This window comes from Bufo gargarizans, chromosome 3 (assembly GCF_014858855.1).
Source record: "Bufo gargarizans isolate SCDJY-AF-19 chromosome 3, ASM1485885v1, whole genome shotgun sequence".
In the NCBI taxonomy this organism is placed as follows: Eukaryota; Metazoa; Chordata; class Amphibia; order Anura; family Bufonidae; genus Bufo; species Bufo gargarizans.
This window is the reverse complement of record NC_058082.1, coordinates 365,930,526-365,953,183: the sequence shown is the minus strand read 5'-3', so window position 1 is coordinate 365,953,183 and position 22,658 is coordinate 365,930,526. Positions and strand designations below refer to the sequence as shown.

Below are 22,658 nucleotides of genomic sequence, written 5' to 3'. Positions count from 1 at the left end.
TCCCAACAACACGATATTTACGCCACCCCTGTACTGGATAAGAATGCGACAATGTTTGTGACTTATAAAACGGTCTTGGATTTCCAGGACTCCTATACTGATGGCCTGTTCTCAGGATAGGTCATCAATATCTGATTGGTGGGGGTCTGTCATCAAGCCCCATATGCTGCGGCCTCCTCACAGCTAACCAATCACAACCCCATACATTGTATATGACTAAGCTGCAACTGGGGCCGATGAATGTGAGGTCACTAGCCTAGGAAGTGCTAGCGGCCTTGACAAACAGGTGTTCAGTGGAGGTGGTGGGAGTCGTACTACCACTGATTTGATGCTGTTGACCTAGTATGAGGACAGCACGTCAATATATGAATCCTGGATCACCCGTTTAGGGTACTTTCACACTTGCATTGTGAAGATCTGGCAGGCAGTTCCGTCACTGGAACTGCCTGCCGGATCCGGAAGTCCGTGTGCAAACGGATAGCACTTGTAGGCCGATCCGAATCAGTCTAACAAATGCATTGAAACACCGGATCCGTCTCTCCAATGTCACCCGGAAAAACGATGTTGAATTTCTTTTTTTTTGCATTTTTAAAGGTCTGTGCATGTGCAGACCAGAAAATCTGATCCGTTTTGCCGAAACACTTGGTGCCGGATCTGGCATTCATGCATTTCAATGGATAATAATGCAAGTGTTCTGGAATTTTGGACGGAGAAAATACCGTAAGAGTCGTTGAACTGAAGACATCCTGAACGGATTTTTCTTTTCGGTATTGAGCCCCTGTGATGGAACTCAAAAACGGAAAATTTGAACGCTAGTGTGAAAGTCCCCTTAAACCAGTTGAACAGGCTAACCATGTTCAAAAACGTGATGTAAACATGCTAAATGTGTAATATATTTTGCTCAAGTAAGCCCAAAAAGTCGCAAAGCACCATTTTTTGCACCTTTGTGAACACAGAAATCTGAAATGCAGGGTCTGATAAATCCCCCTTGAACATGTGCACTAGAAGAGATTATGCCATTATGATCAGGAAATGAGGAGATGGGGTATCTATGGCTGAAGAGAAGATCAGGAATGTAAAAATCCAGCTGCGGACAATGGGCAATAGTGGTGCAGTCTCCATACAGACTGATATCAGTGGTCTTTACTGACGGTTACCAGTTACATCCAGTGTAAGGTAGGGCTGTACTACACTGACAGATACCTTATGATTGTCAGGAAAGAAGCAATCTCCTCCACAGTATGGGAAGAAGTGATCTCTAATACCATTGCTCGTCCCCGTACAGAATCATTATTTGCCGGCCGCAGAACGTGATTAGACAACATGATCTGCTCCCAGCAAACAATTAATTTTTAGCCTGCATAAAAGATGCCATTTGCCAATGAACAAGAATTTAAAGGGGTATTCCCATCTTAGACAATGGGGCGTATCGCTAGGCCATGCCTCCGTTGTCTGATAGGTGCGGGTCCCACCGCTGGGACCTGCACCTATATCGAGAACGGAGCGGGGAGCGCTGTGGCTGGAGGACCCCAGATTTCCCGGGATCCGCCCACCACCAAGAGCTAATCCCCAACTCTCCCATAGAAGTGAATGCTTCATATAGTCATCTTAGGCTACTTTCAGACTCCCGTTTAGTACGGACCCGTCATAGATCTGCACAAACGCATCCGTCCAGATAATACAACCATCTGCATCCGTCATTAAAAAGCCAGCGCTCCGCTATTTTCGGCAGTCCCATAGAAATGAATAGAGGGCGAATGCACATGCAATATAGGAGCGGGTCCCAGCACCTATAAGACAATGGGGGCATATCCTAGCAATATGCCCCCATTGTCTGAGATGAGAAAACCCCTCTAACCATTCATCGGGTATTTGGCAGCACTTTTACACAGGCCTACAAACACTTAACCACGATCTGGCCAAACCTCAGCCAGGCTTTAGGCTGTGTTCACATTACGCTGTGAGAACGTAGTCATAGTGACCTTATTATTCTCTTCCTTTCCTGTCTCAATTGGGAATTACCTGGAAGAGATCTTACATCATATGTTCAGAAGTTTGCCTTTATCATTGTTTCAACTGTGTCTAGTCTTGACTAGTCTTGACATTGAAATATCTGACACATCGGAGTTTGGTAGTGTGATGTCTATTGTAGCGATCTGTGCCTTATACGGTCGGCTACTTTGTAGGTCTGACGACTGCGCGATTTCCTACTCTACTATTCACCTTACCTTTTGTTATTGAAAACTGATAAAACCTAATAAACTCTTTAAATGACAAAAAAGAAATGTATACCACACAATATTGAGTTTTATTAACATTTTGGCTGATGGTCGGGGAATACTCTTGATGTGTCCAAATATTGTGATGTGAATGAAGCCTTAAAGGGGTTTTCCGAGATTTTTTTTTCTAGATAGGTCATCAGTATCTGATCGATGGGGGTCTGACACCCGGGACCCCCACCAATCAGCTGTTTGAGAAGGCCGTGGAGGTCCTGTGAGCACTGAGGCCTTCCTTTTGCTTTCCCTAGGCCTGTGATGACACGTTCATCGGTCACGTGGCCTAGGCGCAGCACAGCCCCACAGAAGTGAATGAGGCTGAGCGCGATACCAAGCACAACCGCTATACAGTGTACAGCACTGTGCTTGGTAAGCTGAGAGAAGAACACCGATGCCTTCTCAAACTGCTGATCGGAGGGGGTCCAGTGTGTCGGATCCCCACCGATCAGATACTGATGACCTATGCTTTTAAGGCTCTTACACATGTTTTCGGTCCGGATGCGTGTAGTGAACACATAGCCTCCGCACCTGAGTCCTGACCCATTCATTACAATGGGTCGGTGTACATGAGCATCGTTTTTCAGACATCATCTCTGCGTTCAGGAAAAATTGCAGCATATGCTATAGCCTGCATTTTTCGCAGAAAAAAACTAATTGAACGTGTGTGCAAAACCATCCATTTTTTTCTGACGCAAGCCGCCTGGCTCGTGTGACATATGTAACACATGGATAAGGCCTAACACTGTTGCAGGGGTTATTCAAGGGCCCCCCGCCAACTTGATCCAGACCTGATGAGGCCTCCACGTCCCTAGAATAGGGCGAGATTCACCACAGTCAAAATGGTGTGGTCCTGCCTCGGACTTTGCCCTCTGTATTGCCAATGGTGAACCCAGCGGCAGAGATCAGTGACACGGCAGTGGCCCGTGCTAATAAGTAATGTGTGGCTATGGCTGCAGAACATTTCCGCGGGGGGATATGTACAAATCTAATCCACCACAGTCCACAGCATTATTGCCACGTGTGGTGTGAAGGTTGTGCAGATAATCCACAGATCACATCACAACGTGGTGCAGATTTTTGCTATAAATTTCACCTTTTTGTAAGGCACAGGATGAAATCTGCAGCAAAATCCACAGCAGAAGTTATTTTCATGGAAAACTGATGATCTTCAGAATTTTCCCCTTGCAGATGTCATCAGGTTTCGTGTGTTTTTCACACATGTGAAGAAAAACTGAAAAATACCACTCTGCATAATGAGAAGTGGACGGTCCTTCAGTCTCAGATTTGTTTCACTGCCTTGAATGGGCCAGTCTTGTGTGAAAAACGCATGTAGGTCGAACGCGCTGCCATTTTTCCGGTCAGTATTGTGTATGGGTCAGTATTCAGCCCAGATATTATGCGTGTGGGTGGGAACACGGCTCATGTGAACTAAGCCTTTAAATTCTACGTTTGCCTTCCTCTCAGGTTTCTATGGAGCATTTCTCCCATGCACATGAAGCCCTGAGGTGTGGGAAGACGTCCCTCAGTCAGCAGCAGCATTGTGTACATACAGGGAAGCACATGTGTCGGCAGAGACATGTGATCGACCTCAAGTCCACTAATGTGGCTCCCTGCACTCTCCTGGCTGAAGCAGCCTCCTCCCTCCTTTGTCTAGAGCCCCACATTACCGCCCTCCGCACTCCCTCACTCTCCGGGTTTTGGGAGCTGCCACGCTCTGCCGCGGTGCATCATGGGGCAGCCCGGCCAGTCAGTGTGATTAAGAATGAAGATCCGGGGAAGAGCGCCCCTCCCCCCGGCCCGGCGCTCCAAGCTCTTTGTGCCTGCGTCTGGGGGTCACAGGAGTAGCAGTCCCATTGGCTGCGGCAATGGCCCGTGTACTAATAAACAGCCCCCTGACAAAGTCACTAACAGTTACAGAGCGACATATGGGAGCTTTATGAGCGCGCGCACGACTGCTGCCATGTGACCACGCACACATATGTGCACAATGCTCAGGGCGCCTCACGGTACTTCGTTAGAACACAATGAAGATCAGTGCTGAGCACACACACACCTTGTGACGTAGCGACGTTTCTGCACGCCCTTGCGCCATCACGTGATCCACCTCCCTTCGGGTTCCCGCGCTCCGCCCCGGGTCTTACTGCCCGGATCGACTTGGTTGTCAGTTAATAGGAGACGATCGGATGACTCCGGATCTCATCTCCAGGTCCAGGTCTTACTGTCCGGCTCTATCTCTCCTTGTTTATAAGCCTATAGGAAAATGAGGGTTCATTCTCCGTGATCCAGCGCCAGCCCTTTCTCCTTTTTCATTGTGTCCCTGCACCTGTACTGACTCCAGATTCCGGGCTTTGCAGAGTCAATGAAAGCGCCGTGCTGCCATCTTGAATCCAGCTCCGTGTTTTCCCCAACTGTCTATTCTGTACCCTAGCTCCCATTTCCCCCTTTATTTTATTTTTTGCCTTCCCCATGTGAGACAGTGACCCATCTCCGGGTCTTACGGGCGCCACGGCTATGTGACTGCTTCGGGGCAGTGCTCCCCTTGTAGCTAGAGCATGAAGCGATCATCCAGCTCCTGTGTGAAATCCACTTCTGCTATGCTTGTGTGACAGTCCTCCAGATCCGGCGTGTACTCCAGTTGCCAGGCTTTATTTCCCCTGGTGCCCGCTCAGAGGTCCGTCGCCAGTTGTGCGCGCGCTCCAGTTCCGGGACTTGCAGCCTTCCTCCCCAAGCTCCGAAGAGTATTCCAGGCAGTAGAGGACTGCTCTTCCCGTCCGGTGATCCAGGCCAAGGTTTCCTCTGTGTGATCCTTGTGCAGGAAGCTGCCACCCCGGCTCCATCCTCGTGCTCCACCAGCCGGGTCTTGCGGCCTCAGCCTCCCCCAGTCCAGGACTCCCAGCTCCGCGCTTTGCGGCCTGTCTCTCCTCCTCCTCTCTCGGTAAAATGGCCTCTCCTCCTCCTCTCCACCGCCTCGTGTCCGACTAAACGGCTCCCCTCCTGCCCGAAACTAGCCCGACACCTGGGGGGGAGGCCACCTCCATCCCCTCCCTCCTCATAGTGCTCCATGGCCGCTCAGGTGGCACCGGCCTCCGGCCCCAGCCTTGGAGGAACCCCGCCCGCCGCCGGTCCCGAATTAAAGAAGAGCCCCGGGGACCCCCCTCCTTCTGCCGAGCCTCAGACTGAGGCACCGGCCCAGGCCTCCACGGACCCCGACACGCCTGAAGCAGCCAACGGGACCCGAGCGGCATCGACCTCTTCGCTTCAGGAACCAGGAGATGCGCCTGCGGCCTCCTCCGCCTCATCGCACCCGCCCGGGGGATTCGGTTTCTCCTCCTTCAGCCGGGGAGTCTTCCAGTCGGGCCCCGGCCTGGACTATCCGCCTCCTACCGAGGCCTACAACTCTTATCCGGCCTACCCGAATCGGGCCTACCAGCCGGGTTACCCCCCGCCTCGCCCGACTGCTTCCACGGGCAAGCCCCCGGCTCCGGCCTATCCTCCGCCGCCGCGATTCGGCCCCGCGCAGCCAGCAGCTGCTACACCGACCCTGAACCAGCTCCTGACGGCGCCCAGTCCAGGGCGGGGGTACCCGGCCTACCCCGGAGGAGACTACTCGGAGCAGCACAAAGGACCCGAAGGCTATGGAGCCGGCTGGGCCGCAGGTCAGAGAGTGGTGCACCCGCCCGGGAGCCCCGGCAGCAGTGGGCAGACTCTGCCCAGGACGTCGCAGGTAATGCATTACGAAGGACAGAAGTGACCTTAGATTGGAGGGAAATGTGTGTGAGGCGAGAGCCATGTGAGTGGTGGGGATAACAATGTGAGGGGGGCATGGAGACTTACCTCACAACAAGGGGAACCCCAGCAGCACCGGGGTAGTCCCACCGAGGAAGCAGCAGCCAGTATCGTCAGAGGGTCATCTGCCTGCAGACAATGAGACCTGGTGTTGACATGGGGGCATCCCAGGGTATGTGGGCATTGTTAGCTGGGATGGAGCATTGTGGTGTATTCACAAGTCAATGTCACCCGCATGAAGGTTATTAGTCTGCGGCCAAAGGCTGGGCGCTAAGGAAATCTCTGCCACTATTGGGGCGCCAGCCTGCTAACTAAGTCTCCAGGTTCCCATATTGCTGGCCTACGCTTTAAATTCTTATCCCTTCTAAGTGCTCATCTTCTAATACAGTTTTGACAAAACCCAAATGGTAATTTACCCCCCCCCCCCCCCCCCATGAGATTCAGCCTTGAGTGGTAACCTGCACCTCAAATCCAAGGAGCCTGGCCGCCATTGTGCCCAGAGATCTGTCACTGATGCGACATACAGCATGTTATCTATCCAGTTCCCTACTTAACGGAGTAGAATATACATATGACCACTTAGATGATGTCTGCAATTACCAGTCCTACAGTCTGGGGTGGTACACAATGGATTGCCAGTCTACACTGAAGTGTCAGTATTCAATGAAAGAATAGGTGTCACATGTCAGTTTGGGGTGACCTCTAGTTTAGGATTGAATGGTTTAAAGAATGTCTAGTTTAGAGCCAGCTTTGTGGGTAACTCTGGAGAACCATCTGCTCTTGTATGTTGTCTTCTTATCCTATGATGGGCACTTTTATATGTGGGCAGGGGTGGGTGCCTCTCCAAATCTTGGTCTACTTCTAAAACCCACTTTGCCACACCACCCTTTTGGTTGAGCAGCTCCTTAATAAAGGTGAAGACATTCTTGTTGGTTGGCTGACCAGTAATGGTCAAAAGGTGATGGACGCTGAGATCTAGGGTTCAGCCTCCATTGTCTTGATTGGGGCTAGTTCTGTAATATGGCAGTGCCCAGCCGATCATCGGGTACACTTTAGCATCTCTTTACTCCCTCGGTCTTCAATGGCTCTTCTGTCATTATGGTCCATAGGAGCAGCATGTTGTGGTCATGATGAGATGGCTTTGCCAGCAGCTGCCCAAAACCCATAACTGAGGGTAGTGATATTACCCCTAGCTGGAGGAGAATGTGATTAGAGGTAATGTACACCGCTTCCTGAGGTCTAATTTATATGGGGAGTATCCACGTATTCAAGCTGTAGGTGTTAGATTGTACTGTTCCTATGCAACATGGTAATAAAGAATTGTAGGCCCTCCACTGTGGAGCCATAGGTGCTCCATGTGCTGTCGCGCAGCGCTGTATATTCATCCGCAAGCGATGACAAGTGCATTTTGGAAATTACATGGCACTAATAACTCCATTTGCATGAGCAGAAAATATCACTAGTAAAATAACATGTATTTAATCACCTTTATGACGGATGACAATTGTGCTTCAAGGCCATGGAAATGGGTATATTTTGGAAACGTGACGGTGTATAAATAATGTAGTTATCACATGGGATTTTACAGACTGTAGTTTTCGTGGTCATTGTGCCTATGGATGCAGCATCCTTGCCATAAGCACAATACTTTACGTGTGTGGTTTATGTCGCACTTCAGTGCAGTGTGCCCCATATCCCCCAATACCTCACCTAGTGGAACCTGCCTCCAACTCCGCCCTAGTGTCAGACTTGCAATCCATAACGCTTTTTTCTGTCTTATTTTTGGAAAACTTCTACATTTCATAGTGATGTAAGACTTGATATGCATGAGGTTCATGTTTACTGGTATGATTGCATTCGGAAATGTGCCCAAATGCCAGTTTTTGGACAAATTCTTTGTTTTAGAAGGGTCTTTTCACATCAAATTGATCTTAAGTGCTCCTCTACCGAAGTCCCAGTGATTGGCTGTAATCTGTGGGCAAACCTGTCAATGTCTTCCTGCAGTGCCACCCCAGGGGGGAATTAAGTATATTACACTCCCCATTCCAGTCGTTGGACTGTCTAATACAGAACAGGTTCCCATGAATGTGGGATGCCCTTTACATCTGTTCTCCACTCTGTCCACAAGATGAACGGGAGGACACTCTCTTGACTACCTCATAAATGAGTTTTCTGAACTGGTTGCTCCCTTAAAGTAACCAAATCCCTAGTTCTATGGTTAGTGACCCTTTAACGCTGCGCTCTTAGGACTTTATGAAGTAAATGGTTTCCAGTCAGAATCTGGCGTTTAGACCCCAATCGGTGGCCACTTTCTGCTTTAGAAGACCGCTGGTTGTGTAACTCTTCCCGTAAGGAGAACTGAAAGAAATCAATGGACACCCATTGAGTGCAGCGGCGAAAATGAGCATTTTACATTGTTGGTCTCCTGGAGATTACCCTTGTCCCCTACCATGATAAGTGGTTATCATAATTAGATTTTATGGAACCAGAGAATTTTTTATTTTTTTTTGCCAAAACAATTTGAAAATGGCGCTGAAAACTCAGCTTCAGATTTGTCAAAAGCCGGCGTGTGAATGATGTGAAGAAATGTCAGTTGATGGTAGTTTTTGGGATTCTCACTGCTGGAAGACATTTAATGCCTATTTATTTATATTTTCTTCGGCTCTTTCCTTATTGCAAAGTATGAGGTGACTCCTCACACCAGTGGCAGACTCCAGTAGAGCTTTATCTTGAACATGATATATCTGTTAATGATTTGCAGTCATCAGAAAGTTGAGGCACCCCCCCATACATAGTAAGTAGGTGGTAGACTTCCATGTAATGTGTATGGGTACTGTTATATTCGGGTTAAATGATTTAATTTTCATAGTGGCCAGGGGGTAACTGTTAGGTTGGTGATGGGCTAGCAGTCAGACCCCAAATTGAGAATGGAGGTCTTTTTCCCCTGTATGAATGGAGCGATGGTTGTGCTTGCACTGCTGGAGATAGTGCGGTGTTCATAGACTTTGACTGGACCGGTGGTGCACATGCCCAGTCTTCCTTCTATTCAGCCCCCCATTTTTGTAGTGGGTGATAACTGGGTCGGACGCCTGCTGATCTAGCGGTTTATCTCTGTACAGCCGTTAACTGCTTTGCCACACATTTCACAACCACTTTCAAGGACACCTGTCTTCTACCATTTGAAAATGTTCAGAGACACTCATTGAGGGACACTTATCAAAGGTGTACCCACATGCCAGTCTTCATCTCCCTGCAATGGTGTGAGATGCACCTGCTTTATTTTAAGATGCCCCTTAATAAATTCGGCCTATCTCTGCTCTACCATGTGCAAGATACTAAAGTCTACACGCTGGTGTACACTTCAGCTGTAACTTAGAGGACCTTTCATCGGTCCAAACATTGTAATATAACTATCAGGCTGTGTAGAGCGGCGCCCCGGGAGCCACTGCACTTGCTATTCTGGGGCGCTGCTATGTCCCCCAGTATTTTTGCTGATTTGGTTATACTAGGCGGAGTCTGCCCTTCTCCCTGGGCGTTCCTTCTCCCAGGCTGTAGTGCTGTCCAAGAGCAGCACATAGCTCACAGCATGGGAGAAGGGAACGTCCAAAGAGAAACGGGACAGACTCCACCTAGTATAACCAAGTCAGCGAAAATACCGGGGGACGTAGCGGGAGAACGGAGCGGCGCCCTGAATAATAGTAAGTGCAGTCAGATCCCGGGGCGCCGCTCTACACAGCCTGATAGTTCTTACAATCTTTGGGCCAATGAAAGGTCCTCTTTAAGCAACTATCTGGTGAATATTACGGTATGTGAAATCGCCCACCCTTTTATAAACAATTTCTGAAGCTTAAAAAGGTGCAAATTCATGTTCAAATATGTCACACATCATTATTTGCTCCTATTTTTTATTTTTTTTTATGCACAATGGTGGTGTAAAACTTTTTTAGTAATGGAGGTTCTGCACCCTCACCTTTTGTTTCCATTTGTTCAGTTTAACCCCTTTCAGCATTATCACATACAGTACATGTAAGTTGGGAAAGGGATTCCTTTCTAAGGTCTCATACACACGGCCGTTCCGTTTTTCTGTGGGCCGGAAATTGCTCATCCCCCCCCCCCCCCCCCAAACATGGAAGCCGTCTGTGTGCCTTCCGCAATCTGCAGAACAGACAGCCCATTGTAGAAATGCCTATTCTTGTCCGCAGGGGCCACGCAACAGATGCGGACAGCGCACTGAGTACTGTCCGCATCTTTTGATGCCCCATTGAAGTGAATGGATCCGCACCTGAGCCGCAAAAACTGCGGCTCGGATGTGGACCAGAACAGTCGTGTGCATGAGGCCTAATGTACATGCACAGTGGGAACATGCCAGTGACAGCCAAGATCAGAGACTCTCTCCGATTTCCTCAGATGCCAAAGTTACAATGGGTTCTGGATGTTACCTTTTTGGAAACCAGTGTAATCTCTGGGTGCTGATGGATTTCCATAGCAGCTGGGTGCGTAGTAAGTGCCTCCTGGTCTGCCATCTTTTTATTCAGAGTAGGCCTTGCCTTTAAAGGGGATTTCCAGGATTGGATATTGATGGCCAACCCTCAGGATATGGCATCACTATCTGGCTGCTTTCACACTAGCGTTTTAGTTTTCCGTTATTGAGATCCATCATAGGCGCTCAATACCGGAAAAAAACGCTTCAGTTTTGTCCCCATTCATTGTCAATGGGGACAAAACTGAACTGAATGCAGCAAAATGCATTCAGTTCTGTTCAGTTGTGTTTCCAGACCGGAGAGTGAACCACAACATTTTGTAGTTTGTTTTCCTTCCTGGGATGTGGAGCAAGACTGATCTGGCGTGACCCCCATTGCAAGTCAATGGGGACAGATCCGTTTTCTCTGCTACAATAGAAAACTGATCCGTCCCCCATTGACTTTCAATGGACTTCATGATGGATGCAGATGGTTGTATTATCGGTAACGGAAGCGTTTTTGCTGATCCCTATCAGATTCAGTGAAAGTAGCCTCAGATTGGTGGAGATCCAAATCTCGACATCCCGTTTATCTGTTTGAAGGGGCTGCTACTTGGCAAGAATGCTGGACACCACTGATCTGATATCGATATTCTGAAAAACCTCTTTAATAGGATGCATGTTAGTGTAAAAGACTAGCGTTATACTACACTACACTGCTGAAGTATTGCAGTGTAGTATATTGGTGATAAAGTGGTCACATAGTGGAAAAAAAAAAAAACGGTAAGTCTACTTTAACACTGGTGTTTTGGCTTTCAGTTTGTGATCCGCTCAGGGCTCTCGCAAGCAGTCCAAAACAGGTCAGTTTTGCCCTAATGCATTCTGAATGGAAAATGATCCGCTCAGAATGCATCAGTTTGCCTCTGTTCCGCTCTGCAGGCGGTCACTAAAACGTAGTGTTTTGGGGTCTACCTGACAATGCGGAGGCAACGGATCCATCCTGACACACAATGTTAGGGCTCTTTCACACTTGCGTTGTCTGGATCCGGCGTGTACTCCACTTGCCGGAATTACACGCCGGATCCGGATAAACGCAAGTGTACTGAAAGCATTTGAAGACGTATACGTCTTCAAAATGCTTTCAGTGTTACTATGGCATCCAGGACGCTATTAAAGTCCTGGTTGCCATAGTAGTAGTAGTGGGGAGCGGGGGAGCAGTATACTCATCGTCCGTGCGGCTCCCGGGGCGCTCCAGAATGACGTCAGAGCGCCCCATGCGCATGGATGACGTGCCATGCGATCACGTCATCCATGTGCCTGGGGCGCCCTGACGTCACTCTGGAGCGCCCCGGGAGCCGCACGGAAGGTAAGTATACTACTCCCCCGCTCCCCACTACACTTTACCATGGCTGCCAGGACTTTAGGGTCCCGGCAGCCATGGTAACCATTCAGAAAAAGCTAAACGTCGGATCCGGCAATGCGCCGAAACGACGTTTAGCTTAAGGCCGGATCCGAATTAATGCCTTTCAATGGATCTGGCCTTGCGGCAAGTCTTCAGGATATTTGGCCGAAGCAAAAAGCGCAGCATGCTGCGGTATTTTCTCCGGCAAAAAAACTTTCCGGTCCGGAACTGAAGACATCTGAAGACATCCTGATGCATCCTGAACGGATTTCTCTCCTTTCAGAATGCATTAGGATAAAACTGATCAGGATTCTTCCGGCATAGAGCCCCGACGACGGAACTTTATGCCGGAAGAAAAGAACGCAAGTGTGAAAGAGCCCTAAGTCAATAGGAACGGATCTGTTTTCACTGGCACAATAGAAAACTGATCCGTCCTCCATTGACTTTCAGTGGTGTTCAAGATGGATCCTTTTTAACTGTTACAGATAATACAAACTGATCCGTTCTGAACGGATGCATGCGGTTGTATTGTTGGTGTGGATCTGTCTGTGCAGATCCATGACGGATCTGCACCAAATGCGACGGTGAAAGTAGCCTAATATAAACACTTTCTTAAACTATATTTTATTTGTTAAAGATATAAAAAAATTAAAAGTATACAAATTTAATCATGACTGTAAAAACCTGTACTATAAAATGAACATGTTTTATGTATTCTAAGTGCAGAACACCATAAGAAGAAAAGGTTTTGTTCATTCCATCTCCCAAAATGGCAGAAATATAGCCGTAGATCATATATAGTAGTATACATTTGTCGCTCAGCTCAGGCAATGGGAAAAAATTATATATATATATATATATATATATATATATATATATATATACTTTTTTTTTATTATTGTTCAGATGTAAAATCTCAATATACGTATTTGGTTATGCTGTAATTATACTATTAACCCACAGTAAGAGCCAACCTGGAGTTGCAGAAACGGCCAAGTGGCTGGCATGCTCCTATAGCAAAGAATGGGAGCTGCAAAAACGACATAGGACAGCAAGTATTACACAGCCCAGTGAGACAGGCGATCACTTGTGGAGGAGACCTCTGCTATTACATGCAGCGATCTCCTCCACAACTTAGGGAGGAGTCATTGCTATGCCATCGCTTGCCCCCATGTTGTATGGTGGTTTGCCAGCAGCAACCATTTATTTCAACGGGTCCACAAACGATGCGGACAGCACTCTTTGTGCTGTCAGCATCCGTTGCTCCGTTCCGCGGCCCCGCAAAAATTGAGACATGTCCTTTTTGCGGACAAGAATAGGCATATCTATAATGGGCTTTCTGTTCCGTTCCGCAAATTGCGGAAGGCATTTGTAATTTGCGGACCGCAAAAAATGGCATGGTCGTGTGCATGAGGCCTTAGATGGTTATAATAGCTGATCAGCGTGCAGGGCTCTATATAGTCATGGCTAAACAGTTTTGTAATAACCAGCAAGATCTCATTTTTATTCTGCTGTGGGGTGTAATTTGGGTGCTTGGTTGGATAGGAACAGTCTGATGGGAGGCCTGGTGCCAACTTCAGAGGGGAGTGTCTATTTGCATAAAATGTGTGCGACTTGTCTGGTATATTTTAGCCGCTCCTTTTTATCTTTTTGTGCGGGAAGTTTAATGATTTGTTGATTTTAAAAACCTAAAATGCCGACGCTGGTGGTATGTTCTCATCAACTTTCTGGTGACACTTGCTGTCTACAAGAATACATGCCGCTCGGTATGTTTCTTTTGACTGGCTGTAGCTCAATAGTTAATAACAATTCACTGTGCTACCAAAAGGTATGATAGATTGCCGTACAAGCAATTTTTACACTTTGTAAAGAGTCTCAGGCGTATTTCCGTGCCTGAGTCTTTCCCTGCCCTGAGGAGCATGAGCAGTATCGCGGTTGACCTGGCTAATAAAGCTCCTTACTCACGGCTATAGATGAGCGAATTTCCTATTTTGAAATTCGTTCACACTTCGTTTGGTTAAAGGTGAATTGCGTTATGGATTCCGTTACCACGGACCGTAACGCATTTCTATGACTGCATAACGGAATGCCTTTAGAGCCATTCCATTATAATAGAAGTCTATGGGCTGCAAAACTGATCCTTCCCGTTTCTGTTATGCAGGGGAGTCCTCTCTACTCATTGCCAATGGTTCCTTACTATCGCCTTAAATGCTCCAATTGGAACCACCTTGGCCAATCACAAGGATCAGTTTGTTTGGCAGCCTGGGGCTTTGTGAAGGCTCCCAGACCTGCTGTAGCAAACTCCCTATTAAGGCTCCATTCACACATTTGCAACGTGTTTTGCGAATCCACAAAACACTGACCGCGGCAATGTGCGTTCTGCATTTTGCGGACCGCACATTGTCGGCACTAATGTTCTGCCCCATAGAAATGAATGGGTCCGCAATTCCGTTCCGCAAAATGCGGAGCGAAATTGCGGACGTGTGAATGGAGCCTAAGCCTTGCTTCAGGCAGGAATTAATAGGAGGCTAGTAAAAATCCCATGAACTTCAGTAGTGTACAATAATATAATGAATCAAAGGATTTAATAATTCAGGTCCCCCAAAAGGGCAACTAAAGGTAAAAAAATGAAAAATTTTAAATAAAATTATTCAAATCACCAGTTTTCCCAATTTTGGATATAAAAAGAAAATTGCTACATCTGAAAATGTCCTGTTAAACTATTTAAAATATAAATCTTTATCGATTTTTGTGGTGAATGCCATAGGGGGAAAAAATTACATTTACATTATGAAGGTTTTATTGGTCATCTTGTAAACCCCCCCCCCCCAAAAAATGTTTTTGAAAAAAAGTCATATGTATAACTTCCCCACACACAAATGCATACACCATTCTGTAGATGGTGATGTAAAATGTTACAGGTGACAGAATATTACGATGAATAGTTGTGGTTTTTATTTTCCCTACATAAATGGTGACATTATGTATGCCTACATATACTTTTTTTTTTATATATTTTTTTTTATTGGGTTTTGTGGGTTTTTATGTATTTTGGAGTATGCAGGTGCCTGTGTGAGCAATACAGAGCATCTCCAAGCCCCTGCTACATGAATATCTGAGGACCTTGTAGACCTTTTGGGTGACTTTTGACCCCATCACTGCTTTGCATCTTGATTTATATTTTGTATACCAAGTGGCATGTTTGTTAAACCATAAGGGTATATCCGCATTTGTGGAATATCTCAGGGAAATTGTTTAACATTTTGAGGCATGTGACATACATGTTACACCTCTGTGGCTCAGCCCACTCCATACACAGCAAGTGCTGCCTGTGTTGGGCTACTTTTACGTCTGCGTTTTCCTTTCCGGTTTTGAGATCCGGCAGAGTATCTCAAAACCGGAGGAAAACGCATCCGTTTGAGTAATACAAGCGGCTGCATCCGTTTAGAATAGTTCCGGTTGTAATAAAAAAAATAATGCAATATACTCTACCAGTCACCTGATGTACTTGCCCTGATGTGTTATGACCTCCGCTTTGAATTCAATGTGGAATTCTTACTCAGTTGCTGCGTCAATTCCAGCACATGTGGACATACCCAAATGTAAGTGTATAGTCCGCAGCGCTTTACAGACACTGTTATTCAATGTCTCCAGTGGGCCTCAGTCTGTTACTTATCGGTATGTGTTTGGAGTATGGGAGGAAGCCGCAGTACCCAGAGGAAATCCAGGGAGAATATACAAACTCCATGCAGATGGAGTCTGGTTTGAACCTAGGATACCAGCGCTAACCACTGGGCTATAAATTAGTATAGTGGGTGAACCAGTTTTAGGTCTCCGCTGGGCGCCAACACTTGGTGTTTTCCCACATCACTATATATACAGGAGATAGTCCAGGTTGCCAGATCTGCAAAGGGAAGCAATACTTGCTCCATGCCACTGGGTTCTGGCTTCTTCGGCTTGCCCCTATCCCACTTGTCAACATTGTGCTGGGAGTCACATGTGTCCCTCCTTCCAATGACAGATAATTTACCAATGTTCCCTGGCAAATCCAATGTTGACAAAAGGGACTAAAGCAGCAAGAACTGAGCAGCAGTGAGCAGGTAAGGCTACTTTCACACTAGCGTTCGGGTGTCCGCTCGTGAGCTCCGTTTGAAGGGGCTCACGAGCGGACCCGAACGCAGCCGTCCAGCCCTGATGCAGTCTGAATGGAGCGGATCCGCTCAGACTGCATCAGTCTGGCGGCGTTCAGCCTCCGCTCCGCTCGCCTCCGCGCGGACAGCTGAACGCTGCTTGCAGCGTTCGGGTGTCCGCCTGGCCGTGCGGATCCGTCCAGACTTACAATGTAAGTCAATGGGGACGGATCCGTTTGAAGATGCCACAATATGGCTCAATCTTCAAGCGGATCCGTCCCCCATTGACTTTACATTGAAAGTCTGGACGGATCCGTCCGAGGCTATTTTCACACTTAGCTTTTTTTTTGCCATTTTAATGCAGACGGATCCGTTCTGAACGGAGCCTCCGTCTGCATTAATATGAGCGGATCCGTTCAGAACGCTAGTGTGAAAGTAGCCTTAGATTGGTTCCCTCTGTAGAGCTGGCGACCTAAGGAAGGTCAGCTGAAAAGCTCCTGGACAACCCCTTTAAAGGATTTCTCCCACAATTTGTCACCTATCCACAGCAAAGTTGATAAATATCAGTTCAAGGTGGCACTAGCTACTCTAGATCTTAAGAATGAAGGGTTTAAAAGTCCTTTCTCTGGGGTGGTAGTACATGTCAGTCCCTTGCCCTATTAACTTCTAGGAGGCTGCTGGCCTAAAACCCAGTGTTTTCACACTAGCCTCTAAGCCTGGCTATTCAGTGGAGGTCTATTTTCAGCAGTTCTCAGTTTAATCACAGGCAGGATTCTCTGTATAGCAGATACAAGATGATGTGTAACAATAGGTCATGGTCACAGATCGTGTCTTTAAAACTTTTTTCTACAAAAATCCCTTCCAGAATGTGACTATGGCTCATGATGGCTGCTCTAAAGCCTCGCAATGCTAGAGGTGTTGCCATCTGGGACATTGGAATATTGTCCATGTCTGGTGTGTATCTTGGACCCACTCCCCTCTCTCCAAAGTGAACAGAGCAGCCTTGCATGCACAGCTGCCCTCCAATCACCACTATGGGAGTTATGAAAACTGCAGAGAGGTGGCTCTATTTCCAGCAGTCACATAGCGGTGATTGGAGAGGTGGCCGCTATTGCATGGTGCACTCTCCATTCACTTCCATAAGACTTCCAAAAATAGCTGAGTGGCTATATGTGGAGCTCCCATAGCAATGAATACGTGTGTTCTCTAGATTGGACCCACTCCTATGTGACATTGATGGCATATCCTAATGATATGCCATCAGTGGGCCAACCGCGACAACTGCCGCTCAGCCCATATGTTTACAACCATACTCTACGCTGAAGTCCACAGTCAGCATCAGGTTTGCTAGACATACCGTCGCTATCTGGGTTTTATTAGTAAATGTTACCCGTTCTAGGGTTAAGGAACTTTTGACCTTTAATGGGTAACAAAATACCTGATTGCATAGCCAAAAGGTAACATGATCCTGATTCGGCTAGGGTCACATCACATTTTTGTCTTACATTTGGCAAAAAACCTATGTCAACCAGATGCCATACAGTGGCATCCATCACCAGTTACATTGTAAAAAAATAATCTAATGTTTTTTTGTCTTTGCTGGACACTACAAGATGGCAAAGCTGCCCCCCATGTATATGTTAAATATAGGGTGAATACGTGATGTGAACCCAGCGTTTCGCAAAGAACACACATAACCATCTGCCTTTGCGTTACAATGCTGGTTATAGTACTTCTTGGGTAAAGTCTTCAGCTTGAATTTGCAGCATGGTGGATTATTCTCTTCCATCTGCTAAATTGTCTGACCAGTTTCTCCTGGCATATTTCAGTTCCGCGGTGACACGTTTTCAGAGGAACGTTACTGTGGTCCTGTCATTTAATCATTTATTGGAACTCCTTATGTTAGATCTGTTTGTGGCATCAGTTTCCAGACACCATTGCATGTACTAGTCCTGTGTACAGTTTTCTGCCCCTACTGTTCTATGGCTTCTGCTTTTAGCAGTAATTCTGTATGTGAGAATATGCACTAGTCATAGGAATGCTCGTTAGCGATACATCTAGTGGCGTAAAGGTGCCGCCGATTTTATCTGATGAATGAGTGAAACATAGGCACCTAAATCATCATTTGCCGGCAGCAAATTGCGCTGTCTAAGCATGCTCTGCTGCCAGCAAACAACAAGCCTGTATTGGGAAGAGCGATATTAGCCGTCACTCCTCCCCTTACTGTGGAGGAGATCGTCAATGTGTTTCCTCCACCGACCAGCAGGTGATTGCCAGGAAGTAATTGGGACACCACCATGCACATTAGATGGGGAGCGGGTCCCCTTGTAATTGTCAGGTTCAGTCGAAATTCACTTTCGTATGGCCACCCTTAATCTTTAAAAGGGTTATCCCAAAAAATTTAACTTTACATCCAGATCATAATTTTATTATATTTACTGATTTTAAAAAAAATGCTTGTACATGGATTATTGTTAGTATACCGCCACCTGCTGTTTCTCTTGAACTGTCTTTGTGTCCGCCTTCTCACTTTTGCCCCTCTGCTTCTCCAGGTGTATGGAGGTATCCCTGGTGTGGTGAGCCTGCTGCATCTGAAGCTGCTGTCTTTTGCTTCCCAGATGAGACTGAGCAAGTGATAAGAAAGTTAGACTGCGTTACTGTAATTATACGTGATCTGCATACCCGAAGGAGCAGAGAAGCAAAACTCCACATGTGTCCACTGTGGACATAGAAAAGCATCCCTATAGAAACAGCAGGTGGCACTATACTAACATATCTGGGGTCAGCATTTTAAAATCATGATTATGGGCTTTATTTAACGATTTGTGGGAGAACCCTTTTAAAGGTGTTGTCCTACCTTTAGCAAGTGATACGTTGGCAGAGGCCCTGCACCCCACCAGTCAGCACTTTGGTGTAGCTTCGCCAATGTTGTAGTGGAGGAAGCAGTGCTTTAGTAGCTCCCTCCACTACAACGTTTATGGTGCTGGCTGCAGTTTTTTTGTGCAGAAATACAATGCATCTTCTGAACTACATGGCTTTTTAGAAAATTTCAGTTTTTCCAGTGCAATTTAGGGTGGGTTCACACTAGCGTTAGGGATTCCGTTATGGCTTTCCGTTATAACGGAATCCATAAGACAGAAGGACGGATCCATTCTTCTGCCCATAGACGTGTTATGACGGAATGCAAAATGTAAGTCTTTAAAAGGCTTCCCGTTTGCTTTCTGTCCTAATAGAAGTCTATGGAAATCAAACCGGATCCGTCTGGGTTCCGTTATGCAAGACGGAAAACAAAGCCCTGTTGACATGACTGTTTTCCGTATTGCATAACGGGACCCAGACGGATCTGTTATGCTTTCCCATAGACTTCAATTAAGACAGAAAGCAAACGGAATTCCTTTTTTAAAGGCTTCTGTTTTGCATTCTGTTATTTTGCGTTATACCCATGTTATAACGGAAAGCCATAATGGAATCCCTAATGCTAGTGTGAACCCACGCTAAGATGTGCTTATAAATTGCACAGCAAAACACTGGTTTTCATGCAAAAGCAAAAAAACTGCAAACCCAGTTTTGGTCCAGTATTCTTGATCTTGCTGGAACCACACCTGGCCTAGGCTACTAAATGGGAAGTATAAATGCAAAACTTGTAAATTTCCCCTTGTCACACCGCACACTAAGGCATTTGTGCAATAAAATGTCTGACTGCAATCGGTTTTGCTTCTATAGTCGGTTCAGAATCACACAAGCTACTTGCTTACGCAGGCTGCAAAAGTGCTCACCCAGTCAGCTTTTCTTCTGTGCCTTCCCCAGGCAGTGCTCTGCTCTGGCCTGGATGAGGGATGACGTTTGTAAAGATGGGAACCAATCCACAGAAAGCAGCGTACCGTGCTTGCTAGATGTACGACTAGATTTATGTGTGCGGGCTAGCTAGTTAGTGGTTGTGGGAGAATGCTTCCTTCTTATGGAGCCCTAAATGAACACGTAAACTGCTGGCAAAGTGGGATGTCTTTTGCGTCCAGTATTTGAGTGCACACATACTGCTTCCCCCCCCCCCCACCATGACAATATTAAGTTGTGCTGACATATAGAAAGGGTGATGTTTACAGGCAGGATACCTTGGCCTCTGGCTAGTCATTAGTAGGTGAAGAAATCCAGGGATGCTTGATTATTTCCACTTAGAAGGCTTGGTTCAAATCGCGGTTTTTTTCCATCCGTTTATACAAAACCGTGTATGTTAAACAGATGCCTCAGATTGATGCCAAATGGTGGCATCCATTCACCATAGAGTTCCATTGGGGTGGGGTGTGCACATTTTGTATCCTCCCCCCAACATGTATATCAAATAGGTGGTAAAACCTGATGCAAACTCACCCTCAAGGTCCTATTATGTTGGCAAATTATCTGCCCATAGTGAGCGCAGTTCTTTTGGTTGTGGGTTTTAAAGCCAAAGACTGGAACAGGTTATAAATGGCAGAGCACATATAAAGGAAAGACTCGACTCTGTCGCGCAGAAGAAATTTGCAGCTTGTTCTAATTTTGGTTTAGGTGAATGGGTCTGCGGGAGACTTGGACTGCCCAAGAACGCCAACCATGTGCTGCCGGTTATTAAAAATTCACTGACTTTCTTTTCACTGGTTCGAAACTGGATTTCGGGTTCTTTTTACACAGGCAGGTTTCCTTCTAAAACAGACCGATCAGCATAGCGTTCAGCAGTTGTCGCCACTGTATCCTCTCCCCTCCGTTACCCTGCCACAGCTCACCGCTTCTTGTTTTTTGTGTGGGCAGTACCTTCCACTTTGAAAGTACAGGTAAGCGACAGTCTGCTGACACTAACAAGCCTGTAAGCAGCAGCTTGCACTCTGCATTGCTTTATAAAATGATCCTGAGCTACGGCACGTTTCATTGATTACTATTGCAATGCCGAGCTGTGGCTGGGTTGGGAGATGCTGTGCCTGTGCAAATATGCACTCCACCATGGTCTCCTCCAGCACAGGCGAGAGCAAGGAAGAAATGACAACACCCATGCGCAGCCCACCGCTATATTATCGCAGAGGTGGCCGTAACCCCCGACAAGGAGCGGTAAAGGAAAATAAATTGTGACTAGGGAGAGGACACCATAGCGAAAATAATATGGGTAGGGTTATAAGGCTAAAAGTAACTTGACAAGAGGGAAGAACCCCTTTCATGTTTGTTTGTCTGCGTGAGATCCATGTCTGCTGGGCAGACAGTTCACATGGGCTAAATGTAGGGAGCAAACGTTCATCTGCCTGAATATTAACATATGCAAAAGGGCCCAGCAGATCTACATACAAATTAGGCCTCTTCCACATGGCTGTATGTCTGGTCCGCATCCAATGCACATATTTGTGCACATCGGATGCGGATCCATTCATTTCAGTGGGGCCACAAAAGATGTGGACAGCGCACTGTCTCCATCCGTATGACTGTTACTTGGCCCCACAAAACGGGTACGGTCATGTGCTTGAGCCCTAATGTGCAGTTTTATGGTTTGACTAATGACTGCTTATTTTAAATAGTGATTTGTCAAATTGTAATATCCCCTCCTGTTCCTACAGTGACTTAACTGCTTGCTCACCGCTTAAGTGTATACAAGAGGGCAGTTGGCACATATCTCTGCATGTACGTTTCTAAACGTCCTTGCAGAGATCACATATCTGCATGCCAGTCATGTAGCTGTGATAGTGGGGAGCCCATTGTCAGTGATAGTTTACCATTCTGCCTACTCCATAGTGCTCTATAAGTGGTCCTAGCAGTCGTGATTGATGGGGCCCAGCATCTGCACAAGCAGATCAGCTCTGCTGTGCCTTCTCAAAACAGCTGATCGGCAGGGGTCCCAGGTGTCAGCCCCCCACTGACCAGATACTGATGACCTATCCCAGAGATGGGCGAACTGCGGCCCTCCAGCTGTTGTAAAACTACAAATCCCATCATGCCCTGCTGTAGGCAGACTGGGCATACTGGGAGTTGTAGTTTTACAACCACTGGAGAGCTGCAGTTTACCCATCATCAGGATATGTCAGGGATGGGCAATCTGTAGAGATGAGCGAATTTCCCATTTTGAAATTCGTTCATGCTTCGTTTGGTGGTAATAGCAGAATTGCGTTATGGGTTCCGTTACCAGCGACCTAACGCAATTCTATGACTGAGTCTAAAGGTGGTTCGTTATTCATTCCGTCATAATAGAAGTCTATGGGCTGCAAAAACGGATTTCCCGTTTCCGTTCTGCAGGAGAGGACTCCCCTGCATAACTGAAACGGGCCGGATCCGTTATGATGGAATGCCTCTAAAGACATTCTGTTATAGAATTGTGTTATGGTCCGTGGTAATGGAATCCATAGCGCAATTTTGCTTTTACCACTAAACCAAGCGATCAGTATTAAAATCTTAAACAGTGTCACACCCTTAACTGGTAATACCCAACCAGTCAGTTTATTGATAAATTTGTAGGAGGGATAATAGGAACGACACATGCAGAGCCAAAAGAGAAGATGCTCCAGAATGATGATATTATGGGGAACACAAATGTGTAAGGCCTCATGCACACGACAGTATTTTTTTCACGGTCCGCAAAACGGGTTCCGTGATCT

At 46.7% G+C, this 22,658-nt stretch overlaps 1 protein-coding gene across 2 annotated transcripts in view; it reads left to right on the top strand.

The window, feature by feature from the left end:
* Positions 1-4,412: 4,412 nt before the first annotated feature.
* The window catches only part of ARID1A (AT-rich interaction domain 1A), a 44,991-nt gene continuing 26,745 nt past the window's right edge, over positions 4,413-22,658 (top strand). The window contains exon 1 of one of the 2 annotated variants that reach the window (XM_044288058.1): positions 4,413-6,000. In XM_044288058.1, the coding sequence (XP_044143993.1) occupies positions 5,338-6,000 (663 nt within the window). In that variant the 5' untranslated portion in view covers positions 4,413-5,337. The remainder of the gene's footprint in view (positions 6,001-22,658) is intronic. The other variant, XM_044288059.1, reaches the window with a different exon arrangement.